General features: G+C 46.2%; 1 protein-coding gene across 1 annotated transcript in view; it reads right to left on the bottom strand.

Annotated features, from left to right (window-relative positions):
- NHERF1 (NHERF family PDZ scaffold protein 1) overlaps positions 1-8,787 on the bottom strand; it is a 57,451-nt gene extending 48,664 nt beyond the window's left edge. Inside the window, exon 1 of the mRNA XM_081850873.1 lies at positions 8,039-8,787. Within this exon, the coding sequence (XP_081706999.1) occupies positions 8,039-8,524 (486 nt within the window). The 5' untranslated portion in view covers positions 8,525-8,787. The remainder of the gene's footprint in view (positions 1-8,038) is intronic.
- Between the last annotated feature and the right edge of the window lie 8,385 nt (positions 8,788-17,172).

Below are 17,172 nucleotides of genomic sequence, written 5' to 3'. Positions count from 1 at the left end.
CCCAATATATCAATGGGAGGATCTAAAAAAACAGTGCTCTAGTATCTATTACTGTATTTTACCATCACCACCCAGGCTGCTTTAAGAAAGTCTGGTTAAAGGAGAGTTGAGGTTTAATGAGCTCGTTCGGAGGGGGCATCGTGAACACAGCTCTCTGTCTGCCTCACTATTAAGTAAATATTTTGTCTTACAAAAATAGAGCCTTGAATTTCAATATTCAGCTGACACAGCTACTCAAGGAAATGTCATTTGAGGAAGTCTCTGAGCAACCACAGGCCATTCTGCTCAACAGTAGCCTGGGCAAGAACTTTTCCTTTGACAATCTTCTATTCTAAGCCCCATGAATTAAGAGCACAATGCAGCCTTTGCAGAGCCTCACCAAAGGCTCTAGTTTTAGCTTTTTAATATGAAAAGAGAGCAGAAATCAAGGCAATGCACAGTTCTCAAATATTCCCTCTCTCTCTCTCTGCTCTCCTATGTGAAAGTAGCCCATGTCTCAAGGCAGCCTTAATATAGAGAACAGTCAGCAGCTCACAATTCATCGCTATAACTGTGAAATCTTTAACAAGTTACACTCCTGCCCTCCATCCATAAAAATATTTAGACTGAGCAGTGATCGTAAAATCCCTCCAGGTGATAAAAATCAAGCTTCTTCAATTTAGTTAAGTACAAATGTTCACAGGATAGCATATTCAAGCAGCAGTCATTCTTCACAGATAGTTTGACTATACAAAGAGGACGCAGGGGCCCTGTATTGCAAAGGAAGATGAATACTATTCACTGGGACACTGTACACAACCCCAGTGTTGGGCAACGCACACTGACAGCCAGTCTATATTCTGAGCTCCGCATGCATTTCTGAGCAAACGGCAGTTCTGCTCTAACTATAGGTGATACCCAATTATTAGTCATGCTAAGGGCAGATCCATTAACTTAAGTCCATTGGTTTCAATGGGTCCACCCAGAGAATGACTAATGTTGGGTATCACCCATCTGCCACCCAACACAGATAACTGATCCCAGGGTGATTCACCATTATTATAAATACAAACCATGATTTAGTGCTATGTGGTCAAGCCCCATGTTTGGGCACTCCAATTTCCCCACCGCTTATACAGTTGTACCTTGGAAGTCGAACCGAATCCATTCCGGAAGTATGTTCGACTTCCAAAACGTTCGAAAACCAAAGTGTGGCTTCTGATTGGCTGCAGGGAGCTCCTGCAGCCAATCGGAAGCTGCGGAAGCCCGGTCGGACATTCGGTTTCCAAAAATAGTTTGCAAACTGGAACAGTCACTTCCATGTGTGCAGCGTTCAGGAGCCAAAACGTTCAGGAATTAAGCTGTTCGACTTCCAAGGTATGACTGTGTTATATTTGTGAACTGTCTACACCATGGAGAATTGCTTATGGAAATGTACTCCCATGGAAAACAAAGTTGATGATGTGCTGTAATTGCCCCCTTGGAATAATTCAGTGAATTATCTCTAGCTACTCCACACAGCAGCAGTGGGGAACCTTCAGCCCTCCAGATATGGCTGAACGGCAATGTCCATCACAAGCATGCCCAGTGCGGCCAGGGATGGGAGCTGTGGTCCAGCAGAATCTGGAGGGCCAGAGGTTCTCCACACCTGCCTCACAGACTAGGCTCCAGTTATTTGTACTTCAACCACTGGTTAAAACTAAGGCCCGGGGGCCGGATACGGCCCAATCACCTTATAAATCCGGCCCGCGGATGGACCAGGAATCAGCATGTTTTTACACGAGTAGAATGTATGCTTTTATTTAAAATGCATCTCTGGGTTATTTGTGGGGCATAGGAATTCGTTTTTTTTCTCCCCCCCCAAAAAATATAGTCCAGCCCGCCTTGTGGTCTGAGGGACAGTGGACCGGCCCCCTTCTGAAAAAGTTTGCTGATCCCTGGGTTAAAATGTAACTTCATGCAGCTTGTGAGCTATAATCAAAACACAGAAGAATACACATATTTACAGAATGTATTTACCCCCAACTAGCATAGCAGTTGCATAAACATGTGGTGCTCTTAAAAGTGTGGCACTTTGAGATGTAATCTGAACACTTGGGAGTTGAGAGTCAAACAAGCAGCTTAATATCCTCAAGGAGTGTGTGGATGACCCAAGTCAGTCACTTGTACCCGTTTTAACGACTGACAGCTTTCCATCAAGCACATGAGAAAGTCTTGCTGTACCATGGATGCATGAATTCCTGCCTTTGTGTATCCTCCCTCTATGGCAGGTGTGGGGAACCTTTGTCCCTCCAACTACTCTTGAACTACAACTCCCATCATCCCTGGCTATGCTTGCTGTGGCTGATGGGAGTTGTAGTTCACCAACATCTGGAGGGACAAAGGTTCCACACATCTGCTCTATGGTGCTCAGACCGTGGGGGACTGGACTATATTTTTGGGGGGAGGGGGGGGGATGAACAAATTCCTATGCCCCACAAATAACCCAGAGATGCACTTTAAATAAAAGGCACACATTCTACTCATGTAAAAACACCAGGCAGGCCCCACAAATAACCCAGAGATGCATTTAAAATAAAAGGACACATTCTACTCAGGTAAAAACATGCTGATTCCCGGGCCATCCGCGGGCCAGATTTAGAAGGCTATTGGGCCGGATCCGGCCCCCAGGCCTTAGTTTGCCTACCCAGGTTTAGACAAATGCATGGAGGACACAGCTATCGAAGGCTACATGCCACAACAGCTATGCTACTCCTCCTGCCAGAGGCCAGAGGCCTATGAAAAGCTGTTGCTGGGAATTAAAGGGTATGTATTTCTATAAACTGAATAAATAAAAATAATGTGTTTGTGGGAAGGGGGCAGTATTGTTTCGTTGTTGTTTTTTCTTTTAACAATTTGCTTGTGTTTTTACCTGAGGCCTTGTGATGAAGGGAGGTATACAAATTTAATAAAATGAATAAAATAATAAAGAAATAGGAGGGCAGAGCTCTTCTGCTTGGGTCCTCCTTGCACAGGGATCTGGTTAGCTAACGTATGAACAGGATACTAGACTGGCCTCATCCAGCAGCCATCTTCTTATGGCATACAGTACCTTGCCAGTACGTGCCATTCCTCCAGAGGCCTGGCGTCTTGCCAGCCTACCCGCTTCCAGAACCCTGAAGGTATAATCCCAGAGTTCAAGGCAAGAAGGTGTCCATGCACCAGCTCCCCACCACAGCAATAAACCTTTCAGTAAGCAGATTGAGAATTTCCCCCAGGACTTTGATTCCTGCAATTAGTGTCAACCTCCCATGCAATGCAAATATTACTTTTTTATGTGCCAGGGCTCAACCACAGAAACTGCTTTCGACACAAGGGCTGAAACCTGGAATATGTATAAGGGAGTTACCATTGACCTAACTGCAGTCTAATTGTTGATTTCATTACCGATTCTCAGCCAACTACTCCAACATTTAAATGCTGCTGCTGCTGCAGCAACATCCTTAATAGCGGCTACCATTTTATTTTGCAGGCTTGGCACTCAGTGCAAGGCAGGAAGTGAATTAAATAAAAATAATCACTTTAGAGCCTTTGCAAAGCTCCTCTCCCAACTGCAGCTTGTCTCCACACACTTGTTTAATATACTATACGCTGAAATCCAATATGGCTGCTCCATTCATGGAACGGTTCCTGATCCAGTAGAGAACTTCTATAATGTAAGAAAAGGCGGTCGGGGAGTGTGTGATTTTGGCTGAATCTCCTTCCACTTGCACCTGTCTCCCCACAATGTCACCTTCCTCAATGTTTGGGGTGGGGGTGGTTGTCTCCCAACCCTCTGAAACATATTTGCCTAGGCCTGCCATGGAAATGAAGAATCAGCCAAAATCACATCACCCTTTTCTTACATGTGCCATTCAGTAAGTGGAACAGCAGCACTGGCTTTCACCTATTTTCATTTTTGTTAACCCGCTGCTACACCACAGGGTCTCCCATCCAAGTTTTACTTCATTAAAAACACATTTGTTCAAAAGTTACACTTCAGCTTTGTCCACTGCCATAATACCTCAGAACGATCACTCCAATCCTCAATCCTTCGTCACTATATTGTTGGGTTCCTATTAAAGGGTATCTGGTGAGCCAACTACTGATCTGGTTTACAAGTAGTTAGGTCCACACCTGCTTAGCTGATCAAACCATTTCCTGGGCCTGGTTCCCCACACACTTGCAGAGCAGGCTTCCGCTAAGGCAGTGTTTCCCAACCTTGGGCCTCCAGCTGTTTTTGAACTACAATTCCCATCATCCCTGACCACTGGTCTTGCTAGCTAGGGATGATGGGAGTTGTAGTCCAAAAACAGCTGGAGGCCCAAGGTTGGGAAACACTGCGCTAAGGCACAAGGCAAAACATCTGCACTGGTCGACACAGCAAAGCCCCTCTCTTTTTGGAGAAGTTAAGAACTGACTGAAAAACCAGGTGTGGTGAAATAAAAATCACACCCCCACACACCCAACTGCACCACAGATTTCTATGCAGCTATATATTCAACAAGTCCAGAGATTTACAAATTTCAGGCTATGTATTCATGGTAGGCAGCTTTCATAATCTTCTGTTTTTGACTAGTATCCTGGAGTTCCAGGTGCAAAATGCAGGAGGGGGGGATACAGAATTAAGAATCAGGTACCTTTGAGGACGGGACGCGGGTGGTGCTGTGGGTAAAAGCCTCAGCGCCTAGGGCTTGCCGATCGAAAGGTCAGCGGTTTGAATCCCCGCAGCGGGGTGCGCTCCCGTTGCTCGGTCCCAGCGCCTGCCAACCTAGCAGTTCGAAAGCACGTCAAAGTGCAAGTAGATAAATAGGGACCACTTACTGGCGGGAAGGTAAACGGCGTTTCCGTGTGCTGCGCTGGCTCGCCAGATGCAGCTTTGTCACGCTGGCCACGTGACCCGGAAGTCTCTCCGGACAGCGCTGGCCCCTGGCCTCTTAAGTGAGATGGGCGCACAACCCTAGAGTCTGTCAAGACTGGCCCATATGAGGACATTTCTCAGCCCAGGAATTGAACAAGAGTTCACAGTCCTGTCACACAAAAATCCACTCCTCGTTTTCCCTCCCCCACTTCAAACTCTCCTCAAGTCAGCAGCCTAAATTAAGGGTGGGGGAAGAGAGCTTGAGAAAGCCTTTTAGTTGTTGCTCCTGTTAAACCACAGGCAGTCAAAAACACTTGCTAATCTACCACTGGCTCCCAGAACTACCTTCTGACCACTTCTGATAACAGTGGGCAAGTTTGGAGAAATAACTATTTCAGATGTCCTAGGGATAGAAATGTTTCTCCACCAATGTCATACAAAAGCTTCTTAAAATCACTCCAAAGCAAATAAATACCCCCCCCCCGCTGTTCCAGTTCTTGTATATTCAGTTCCAGTTCTTAACGGCCTCTTCTCTTCTCATTCTACTGTTGATCCTTTGCCAAGTCTGATATAAAAATGCTTAACAGCACCATCCTAAGTTCAGTGGGGTTTGCTTCCCAGTTAAGTGTGCTCAGCAGTGCAAATTCTGTATCTTTATTTCTACTATCAAATAAGGTGGTTTAGTATTATTATAACTCTTTCCATTTTACACACACACAAAACTGAAGGCGACAGGTAAATAGCAACTTCCTCAAGGCTGCGCAGAGGGCCCACAGGAGAAGCACATCTAGGATCCTCCTACCAGATCAAAGGCTACCTTTTAAGCCACTGGACCATTTTGACTCTGGTTTGAACCTGCCCTGTGGACAAAGGGCTGCTGCAGAGCAGCTTTGAGCTACAATCATTAGGACCTTGCTCATTTATGTTAGTAGATCATATTTCAGTGAAAATATAGGTACCTTTGTAATATTTTATAAATGGTGAGAAGAAAATTTTCAATATCCAATAAGTGAAAACAGGAGGAACTGATGAATGCTAGTTTCTCCATACCAACTAGCACTCGATTAATTATACAATTAAATATTCACTGATCAGGCCTTCAAGGTAAGATGTTATTGGCTTAGCCTGTAATCTGAAGCCCAGATATTTGGGAGGAAGCCCCACTGAATTCAATAGGACTTACTTCTGAGTAGGCGTCTTTAGGATTGCACCACTAGTTAATTAATTTTGTTGTGGCTGTGCAGGACTAACTAAAATGTGCTCGCTAACTAAATTTCGGGGGTGTTTCGACGTTTAAAGTGTTGAATTTTGTGTTTTGTATTGTTGTTCAGCATGCTGTGCTTCCTGCAATGTGGGATTATCTTTACAAAAGGAAAAGGGATTAAAAAGATTACATGCATAAATAGTTATCCCATCTTATCCTAAAAGGTTCAGAATGGGTGCAGCAAGTATGGTTCCTTTATTTAGTAATATTTTTCAACAGGCATTAGATTCCCTCATTTGAGTTGGGGGGGGGGGAGTGTGAGAAAAAGCAGCAGAGTGAGATAAAGGCCACAATCCTATATCCACTTGTCAGGGAGTAAACCCAGATGAATACAATGGTGCTTACTACCAAGTAGGTAAGTACAGGATTGTGCTGTAAGCCACAGGCAAAAAAATGCTTATAGCAATATCAAAATTATTCTAAGATAATCTTCCCCTAACTAATGCCCCCTGGGTGTATTTGGTGGACTGCAATTCCCATCATCCCTGACCATTGGCCATGGCTTCTGGGTCTGATGGGGGAGGGGTAGTCCAAAAAACCTGCAGGGCCCCAGTTTGGGGAAGCCTGCTCAAAGAACGATTTACAAAAAGAAAGAAAACAAAGAAAAAGAAAATGTTTCATCTGAAGCCAAGATTGTCATCTGCAGTGAACCTCTGCATGTACGGAGGAAATGACAGTTTTGCTGCGCTACCATAAGAAAAACCACAGTTCAGGTTTATACCAGAAAACGAATTTGAACAAGTCGAAGAGTACCAGCAAATACTGGGAAGGTTCTTTCTGCTTCACTGATCTAACACTAGAACAGAACGAGAAGAAAGTTACCACCCCCCCAAATGAAAGTCTGGCACTGCTTTTTAAAGGAACACCTTGAACTTGCTCAATTACACTAGATTACAGGAGTGCCCAGTTTCCTGCCCACTGGATACCACCAGAATATTTTTGACTAGAGTCCCTTGCAGAAGACTTATTTTTCTGCCTCTGTTCAGAGGACATACTGCAAGGCGTCTAATATTTGGAGGGGTGGGTTTTTTGTTTTGTAACCCATCTCTCTGTTTAGCTCTCAGTAATTCTCTGCAAGCCAAGACTCAGCGGCATTCCGGACTCATGTGGGTGCCAGCAGGGCTGGCATTCAGATCACACACAGCGGAAGCGACCCAGCTTTCAAGAGGTCACATTTCATAATGAGAGAGGGAGGAGGAAGGGAGAGGGAGAAAGCAGAGCCGAGTTATTCATCAGCACCCAAAGAAAAGTTAGCTGAATCACACCAAAGAAATCTTCGGGAGGTGGGAAGGAAATACTGTAGTCTGGTGTTTCAGACTATTTATCCATCAGGAAATACATAATATAAATACGCAAAGAAGCCAGTAGCTGCATCTATACTAGGAGTTACAGCCAGGCTGCAATCCTAACCGCTTTCCTGAGAGTAAGCCCCCTGAATGGAACTTGTGAGTAGGCACAGTTAGGATTGGAGCCCCAGTTTCCCTAGGTTTAAGAGACTGTCCCCCCCCCCCGCCCCGAATCCATCCCAAGTCGTTGTATGCGTTAGGGTCGCCACCACCCACCCAGCCACGGCAGCGAGAAAACCTGTAAGAGCGAAGCGACAGGCAGAAATTCAGCTGGTGCAGCGCGGTTCCGCCGACCGCGAAGGCGGGAAAAGCCTCGGGCGTTGCGAGAGGAGCACCCATTCAAACTTTCTTGCCGGTGCATTAACGGAGAGACCCTCACCGGTTGAACTTCTGCCTGCCACTCCGTTGTTTAAAAGGCGATTATCTCCCATCACACAGCCTCTGTGCTTTTAAAGCTACCCCCCCCCCGTATCTCCTCCTGCTTCTCCCAGCCTCCTTCCCCCGCTTCCCTTCCCACCCCCCTGGGGCTTTCCTCAGCCCCTCTTTCCCGGGAGTGACCTAGATTCTCACCCGCTGGGCAGCGTGGTTCGCCTCCCCCTCCTCCTTCCCGTCCGCTTTCTTCTTCTTATCTTCCTCCGCCACGTCCGGCTCCCGCTGCGCAGCCTCCCGCGGCTCCTGGCCGCCGCTCTTCGCCTCCTCCAACTTCTCGTCGGGAAGCCCCCGGACCAGGTCTTCGGTGCACTCGAGGCCCAGCTTCTGCAGCCGCTCGTCCGTCGCGGAGTCCACCACCAGCAGACGCACGGAGCCCGGCGAGCCTCGGATGCGGTTCACCACCTGCTGGTGGCTCTCCTTCTCCACGTTGTCGCCGTTCACCTCCACCAGACGGTCCCCGGCCCGCAGCCCGGACTTCTCGGCCGGGGAATCGGGCTCCACCAGCCGGATAAACTGGCCCACTTTGCCTTTCTCCCCGTGCAGGTGGAAGCCGTAGCCGTTCGGCCCCTTCTCCGGGCAGCACAGCCGGGGCAGAAGCTCGCTCCCTCCCCCGTTGTCCATCATGCTCTCCGTCCCTTAAGGCTGCTCGGACGCCCCGGGAAGAAACTCGACGGCAGGCGAGTTGTGCAGAGTTGCCTGCAAAGTGCGATAATAGTCCCGGGCAGCAGATCCCTAAAGGACAGGCCTGGGGAACTTCGGAGCAGCAGCAGGTGTTCCCCGGGGCGGGCCCGGAACGCTCTGCGGGCAATAGGATGCTGATTGCGAGTGTAACAAATAGGCACCGCTCCGCCAATCGCAGCTTTACTCGGGGTCTGAGCGTTCCAGAAGCTGTCATTGAGATTTTACCAAGGGGGCGGGCGCAGCTCCCAGAAGGGTCTATTTTGAACCAATGAGATTCGGGGAAAGGAGGAGCGAATACGCCCCGGGAACGCCCCTCGAAGGCAAAGATAGGATCGGAAAGCTGGAATATGCAAATAGGAAAAAGGCAGCTCCGCCCCTTCCTTCTTCTTTAGTTATCTTGAGCGCGCAAAAATAAAATAAAATGGTTTTTTTTCTCTCTCTCCTCTCGCCCAGGAAGGCGGAATGTTACGAAGTGGCAAAAAAACGAGACTTCTGTAGGGGTTGGGCGCTTCCTTCCATTAGGCCTGAATTATATTAAAAGGACAAGGCTGGAGTGATATGAGCAATCAAAACTTCATCTTGGAGTGTGTGTTTTCACTATAGACTTGTAGGAGAGGAGACGGAGGTTCCTGGAAGGGAAACACACACAAACATCAAAGAAGTAAATTCATAGACTCAGGCCGCCTGAGTATGCACCTACTCAGTTTTAAAAAAATAATTGTGACCCTCACGGTCCACTTGCATTTGGATTATAGCTTCGTGTAATCTGCTCAGTCGCCAATTAGCTGAGTGGCTTTAGCAAGCCGGTAGAAGCATTCCCCGCCCGCTTTTCAGCGCAGGACGCAAGAGAAAGGGAGGAGGCCAGTCGCTCCAAAATCTGAAATAATTAGGCATGCATTAGGTTGTTTTGCATGTTATATCGGTTAAACCCGGGACTGCCTCCGAGTTAGATCACATTGACACAATATGTTTAAAGCACTCATACCTTTTAACGGCTATGGCTTCCCCCCAAATAATACAGTACTGAGAACTGTAGCTAGTTAAAACAAAATTTAAAAATAATTCCTTCCAGTAGCACCTTAGAGACCAACTCAGATACACAGTGTATCTGAAGAAGTGTGCATGCACACGAAAGCTCCTACCAATAAGGAACTTGGTCTCTTAAGGTGCTACTGGAAGGAATTTTATTTTATTTTATTTCGACTACGGCAGACCAACACTGCTACCTACCTGTAACTGTAGCTGGTTAAGTTTGCTGGAAATTGTAGCACTGTGAAGGGTTTCCTGACAACTCTCATCACCCTTAACAAACTATAGTTCCCAGGAACGCCATGACAGTTAAAGTGGACTAATAGTGAAGGCCATAGGCGCCGACTCCATGGGGCCTGAGGGGGCCCGAGCCCCCTCAAAAATTCGTTTGGGGGGGCTCTGCCCCCCCAATAATTTAAGAAAATTATTAGTTATATTATGCTTTGTAAAATCACAAAATTATGTTGGTATTTTTTATTTTCCTTGTTTGACGATAGTTACCTTTTAAAATACATTCAGTAATGAGTTAAAACAAAGCCACTCCCGATCTAGAGAGGGGGTGGGGTTGCGGGCTCTTGACCCATCAACAATCTCGTGGGGCTGGCGTCAGCCCCGCGAGAAGCGGGGATTCCCCCTAGCTCATTAATATTCACCGCCCACGGCGGCAGCCAATCGGCTGCCGCAAAGGGCGGGCCCTCACAGGTTCACTTAAGGTCGGGGCAGCCCGGGGCTCGCCCCTTTCGTTCCCCCAGCAGCAGCGGTTTGGAGGTCTTGGGTCCCCCCAATATTTTTTATAAGTCGGTATGGGCCCCCGCCCCCCCAATATTTTTTATAAGTCGGCGCCCCTGGTGAAGGCATGGTGTGGATGGCAATCCCTAATGGGCGAACATGTCTTTGCAAACACAAACTTGTATCTTTGTTGTATTCTTAAACAGCTAAGGCAGGGAGGGGAAATCTCTCTCTCACACACACACCCCCCCCCCCCCGTTGCTGGACTCCTGTTCCTATCAGCCCCATCAGTATGGCCAATGATGAGGGATGATGGGAGTCGTAGTCCAACAACATCTTTCAGGCCACAGGTTTCTAGTTCCTGGTTTAATATGTGAAGAAGGGAGAACCCATCGTGCAGACTAGGAGGGCGCAGGGAAAGGGGAAAGGCACATGCTACTCTCTAAGCAGACTGCAATTTCTCCAGCTGATCATCAGCACTGGAAGTTTCGTTCAAAGGGAAGTGGAAGTACTAGCGTAAGAGTTTGGCACTGTTGTTGCTGTGCCATCAGTGCTGATCCTACATGGTCATTGTGGACTGGCAGCAACCATCCCTCTGCTGCATAGTCCCTCTGTGACATGGTTTGTGGGTGTCAGAACCAGGGCAGTTGGTTCCTGCCTACATGGAGCCCTGAGCTCCTTTGCCTTCGGCCCACTTACAGCATGGTCCCAGGGTTTCTCCAGATGACCTGTTTACTGAGCACTCACCCTTATTTGCTTGCACAAAGCTTATGCAGAGGTTAGACTATCTCCAGTCTCTGCTGAACATCTGTGTAATCTCTTTGTGGAGAGGTTCTACAACAATGAGCACTCAACCTGATTTCATTCTGATCTGCTTGCATTTATGTATACGTCTTACTGATAATTGTTTGATCACCCAACACTTTTCAGTGTATTTCCCTCTCACTTCCCTAACCATAAAAAGGCAGTTGTTGTTGTTGTTGTTGTTGTTGTTTTAAAAAAAGGTAGAAGTGCTTCACCAGGATCACATAGTGCTTTAACCCACTATAATTGCACAAACCTAAATTTCTGGTGTGGGCTTGAATCCGTCACACAAAATACAAGCAAGTCTGGAGGCTCTATCAAACGGGCCTTAAGTTTCTCCCACATTGCATTTGTGCAGCAAGCATATGACACTCCCTTTTGGGGCTCACAGCAACACATTTGATGCAAAAGGTTTGTGCAGATTTTGGATGTAACTGGTATAAATAAAAGCACTGAGCATCTGGTGTTATGTCTGTGGGAGGAATTCAACACAGCACTAAGCAGATCTCTCCATCAGGACAAGCATGGTCTGCCCACTCCTCCTGCCCCCACGTGCTGTTCCAGGGGCTCTCCAAACCCTCCCCCTGCCAGTCTGGGTGGGTGCAGCGGGAGGATGAGGGAAAAGCCCTGCTGAGCTAGACATGCTTGCTCAGGTCGACACTGGCTGGCGGACTTTGTTAGCTGGATCCGGCCTGTATGTTTTCATTTCCCTTTAAGGGAGAAGCAGGAAACATTCACAGAAGTTTTGCATAGAGGCAGCAGATTTTCCTTGAGAATCTTTTGTTTGTTTACTTTGCATACTTGCCAGGAGCTTGTATATATCTTGTTATTTTGTTGACCGTGAGCGTGCTTGTTTCCAGGCTGTAAGAAAAAGAATTTACAATAGCTGCCACACATTGCAGTATAAAGCTGACTAAGCAGCAAACAAAAGGCATGTGTGTGTGTGCAGCAAGGGAAAGAGAAAGAGAGACACAAAGAAAGAGAGACCGAACAATTATATATAACAATTTGTGGCTGGAGTCCAAAGACCCTGTTGGATTCAAGCAGGGAAGCATAATAACAGTCCTTAAGGCTGCATTCCTAGCTGCAGCAGCCTAAGTCCCATTGAACTTGGTAGACACGCACAAGACTGCATTGTAACTTTGTTTTAAAAGTTCAGAAGAATGCCATAGGATTTGGTGGGTGAGGCCAAGCTAGGTCTTATGAACCCAGGGCTACAGAATTTTCTTGATTAAGGCTAATCTTGCGGGTGGGGAACCATTTTCAGCCATAGATCCGCATTCCCTTCTGGGCAACTTTCCAGCTCCCACATGTCAAGGTGGGCAGGACTTGAGGCAAAAGCGACCAATTGGACTGTTCCTTTTCTTCAGTAGTCTAGTTTCTACACACTCACACCTGCCTACCCTCCACCCAGACAGACAGCAGGCATCATCACAGCCGCAAGGACGGTTTGCCACCAGGAAAAAGCACCCAATGAGGCTAAAAAAGCATGGACAGTGAGGGGTGTGGCATTAGGACAGCCCCAGGGGCCACATAAAAAGGTCTGGAGGGCCTGAGGTTGTGCATCCCTGGACTAATCAGCTGCCTAGACAAGTGGGTCAAAATGGGGTCCCTGATTAAATGGACCACCAGCTGAACTGAAGTAGTTTTTAATGCAAGTACTGTACTTTCAAAAATTGTGGCACTGCTCCATAGGAGCCAACTCCTAGGGGACAAGGTCCCTCCAGCCCCCACCCCATAAAATATTTGAAGGGGCCAGGTTCCCCCCCCACCCCCAGTTGATGGGCATTGCCATCCAAATGGTGTGTGTGTGTGCCGCATCTTATGATCGATTATGCTTATCTCTCCCCCCCCCCAATATAATATTTTATTCAGGATGGCACCCTTGCATTGCCCCTAGAGGTGGAGATGTCTTTGCTACAATTAGGCCTTATGCAGCAGAAGTGTGCATTATCAAAAAAACCAAAAGAAGTAGGCCTGTTTCTCCAGAATCATTATTTTATTTGAATGCCAATTAATCAATTTAAAATGCTACTAATGTAGTTGATCGACCAAATGTGGTGACAGCTCAACAACTCTAACCCTCCTATAATGCTTGTGCAAAAGGAAGTTTTAAAAACAAAAGAATAAGAAGCTGGTAGCAGATGTACCTTTGTCATACAGAAATCTCTGTCGGCATGGCAAATGAAATGTGATTGCCATACATAAGGAATTGTGCATATCGCAAGATATAAGACTTGAGCCTTCCAGTGGTTTGGAAATGCCCCCTTTGGTTTAAAAGGTCAGGGAAACTGGGTCACCCCCTACCCTTCTACCTGCTCTAGTTATTTCCTTCTACAGTATTTTAAGAGGAGCAACATCCGCTGGGCATGGAGGAAATGTTGCAGCTGAATGTAAATAGAAACCATATAGAATTCAAAGGCAAGACTTGTTTGTGGAATTGAAGGGAGGTCTTTCCAATACAACCACGTAGTCCTTTCAACCACCAGGGTGGCTTTGCACATTACATTTTTGTGGTCGTATGCAAAGCATTTTATATGTACCATAAGACAGTTATGTAACAAATGTCTGTGACTGCAAAGACACAATTTCTTTTTCCTGAATTAAATTGGAAAGCACACTTCAGCAGCTGGTAACTTTTCAGCTGGCCACCAGAGCTGCCTCTTTAACCATCAGGCTGGTGCACATAATGTTTAGCTCCAATCTGGGAAATGATTTACCTCTTCATACACAACAACAGCAGACCTGGCCAGTTGGGGGATTTCTCGATAGGAGGCAATTCTAGTTATTTTTTATTTACTTTATTTACTTATTTAAAAGCATTTCTTCATGGCTTAATATTCAACATCACTAACCAGTGTAGAAAGATACAAGAAAACTAGCAGAACGGTACCATAAAAACAGAGTTAAAATCAGAAATCTAGCTGCATCAGGGTCCAGTCTTACGAGTCATTTAAAGCCTGGGCAAAGTGGTACATCTTTACAATCTGAAACTACTGATGGATGATGCTTCCTGCACAGCCGATTCCAGAATGTGGGCTAATGGCAGGAAATGCCTGCTTTTGGGTCACAATTCTGTGACAATTATCTCGGGTGCAATGCCATGAGTTAAGTTTCCCCAGATGATCAAAGTAGTGTTACAGGTTTATGCAGGGGCAGTCCGTCCTTCTGGTAACCTGGTCCTTAGTTGTTTAAGGCTGTTATTATGTTAGTAACAAGACCATGAACACGGCTAGGAAACTACCTAATTGGTGGCCAGTGAAACACCTTCAGATCAGGTCCTCCACTCAGCAGCTTGGCTGCTGCATTATTCACCCGCCTCAACTTCTAGACCTTTAAAACAGCTTTATGTTAACAGCTCACCTGGTAGAATTCCACGCAGGTGAGCTGGCTGGTGGTGGAGAGGATAGCTTGGCACTAATCAGGTATCATTCCAGCATCACATAAAGTGATGCTGGTGGCTGTTTCTAAGCACATAGGCTGAATGCTTTTGCATCATCAGTGAGTAATCATACAGCTGGGCTCTCTAGTTTAGGATTAAGGGGTATGAGATGTGACTTGAGCCTCAGGGTCTCTCTGTAGGAACTACTCCCAGGAGGCACATTCCAACAGGGCTATGCTGAAGGAAGGATAATATCTTTAATACCCCCCAGTGTACCAAAGTGGTGCTGAGTCAGAAACATGAACCATCCCTCTGAACGAACAAGAAGTCAGGTCCAGCGGTTGTAGCAAAGAGCTGCAGCAATCACCCAAAGCCTAGGCAACTCTCAGTGTGCTTTCTACAGTACAGTGGTACTTCAGTTTACAAACTTAATCTGTTCCGGAAGTCCGTTCTTAAACCGAAACCGTTCTTAAACCAAGGCATGCTTTCCCTGATGAGGCCTCCTGCCGCCAGTGCCCTTCCACCGTTTCGATTCTGTTCTTAGACTGAGGTAAAGTTCTCAAACCGGGACACTATTTCCAGTTTTGCAAAGTTTGTAAACCAAATCGTTCTTAAACAGGACTGTTCTTAAACCGAGGTAGCACTGTGCAGTAATGAGGAATGAAGTGTAACTTGGAACCTTAACTATGATCGGTGGGATGGGGGTTGCATTTGCTATAATTCTGCCGTACCACCTGAACAGGGATCACTCAACAGCTCTTGGTGAGGTAAAGAAGGGTCAACATCTCAGCTGAAGAACAGAAATGCATTTTCTAAGAGTCACAGTTTGCGTCTCCCTCAGTCCGGCAGCAACAGCAGCAATTCTGTTGGTGGGATGATAAAGGTATTTGGAGAATGCTGGAGTCTGCAATATGAGAACAGGAGGAGGAGGAGATTGTGGGTTTTAATTTAACAGATTATGTTTACTCCCCCCCCCATCACCTTTGGACTATGAAACATTTTGTGAAACTCCCGAGGGCGCCTTGTGCCTCCAGCTTCTCCCACACCCACTGAGCATGGCAGCACAAATTCCAATAAGGCGTAGCGTCTCTCCCTTGCTCTTGCAGTTCTCTGTGTTATTATCACAGAGTTTGATGAGACATGCAAGCAGCTCGATTGCATATGTGTTTGCTGGGAAGCAAGTCTCACCGTGTCCAGCAGGACTTTCTCCTGTGAGCATAGAGTTGCAGTCATAAACTTCAGTCCTATATCGCTCCTGCTAACAGCAGGCTCAGGTGGTGGAGTGCTGATAGTATTGTAGCCAAAACAGGACCACTGAGAAACAGGGGAGGGATGTACAGTGGTACCTTGGGTTACAGACGCTTCAGGTTACAGACTCCGCTAACCCAGAAATAGTACCTCGGGTTAAGAACTTTGCTTCAGGATGAGAACAGAAATTGTGCTCTAGCGGTGCGGCAGCAGCGGGAGACCCCATTAGCTAAAGTGGTGCTTCAGGTTGAGAACAGTTTCAGGTTAAGAACAGACCTCCAGAACAAATTAAGTTCTTAACCCGAGGTACCACTGTATTGAACCCTTGGGTTTTCATGAGTTTATATAGAATGTAAAAATAAAGAAAAGCAGGTCAGTGAGAACTGGGCATGCTCAGTTGCTGCAGAATGTTGTCAGATGGAAAAGAAAACCCAGAAACATAACAGAATACAGTATTCTAGAACAGGCAGGCTGAAAGCCTGAACCAGAGTACTATTATTACTAAGGATACAATGCAATATTTTACTTTCTGAATTCAGTGGGATAGTGCAATGTATTTGCAGAGTAAAGAAAATTGTTCCCTTGAAGGACCAGGCACACACATTGACTCTCTCCAACATACTGATGTTTAATTCTGTTAACTTGCAACCAGAAATCCATAAATAGCAGCCAAGACAAAAAGTGTCACTATATGTCAAACCATGTGCTCAAGAGTAGGGAATTCTCTGTTTAGAAATGTTTTTGCAGCAGAGAAAGCCACACATACAGGCTCGGAGAGCTGGCATGGTGCCATAGTCAGCATCAGAGATGTTGAACTTCAGAACTAAAGATGGCAAACTTTCTGGAACTCTGTGCAGAAGGAAGTAATAAGCAAAAACATATGAAATGCTTTTTTAAGGCTGTTTATTGCTAGCTAACATAATAAAGTGGCAAACTAGAGTAGTTTCAGTTGTTCACAAGAGGTTAATGTCCTGGTGCAATTCAGTGGAGGAAGTTTTTCTGTCAATAATGGTAAAATCAGAACCTAGAAAGAAGAAGTAAAAATACAGTACAGTCCTAAACGGAGAGTCAGCTTTTTATTGAGACCTTGGGTAACATTTATTCACAGGCTCAGGCTGGTTTCCCACAGGTTGGCCACTGCAAGAACAGGATCCGGGAGTAGATTGGTCTGATCCAGGAAGTTACAAGTACTCTTATGTTCTCATGAACTGAAAAAAAGGATAGCCATTCTGGGAGCAGGGCTGTGAAAAAAGGTCAAAATATTTGCCCGTGCAGAATGAGGGCAAGAAGTACTGTCCGTATTCAGATTTTACTCTGAGGTGTCATCACATAGGTGCCCTGAACAATATTGTCATTGTGGAACAGCAAAATATACATTTATACTTCATATATATATATA

Source organism: Podarcis erhardii (genome assembly GCF_964252035.2).
Source record: "Podarcis erhardii genome assembly, chromosome: 2".
Classification (NCBI taxonomy): domain Eukaryota; kingdom Metazoa; phylum Chordata; class Lepidosauria; order Squamata; family Lacertidae; genus Podarcis; species Podarcis erhardii.
The sequence above is the reverse complement of the archived record's forward strand: the minus strand, read 5'-3'. Positions and strand labels throughout refer to the sequence as shown.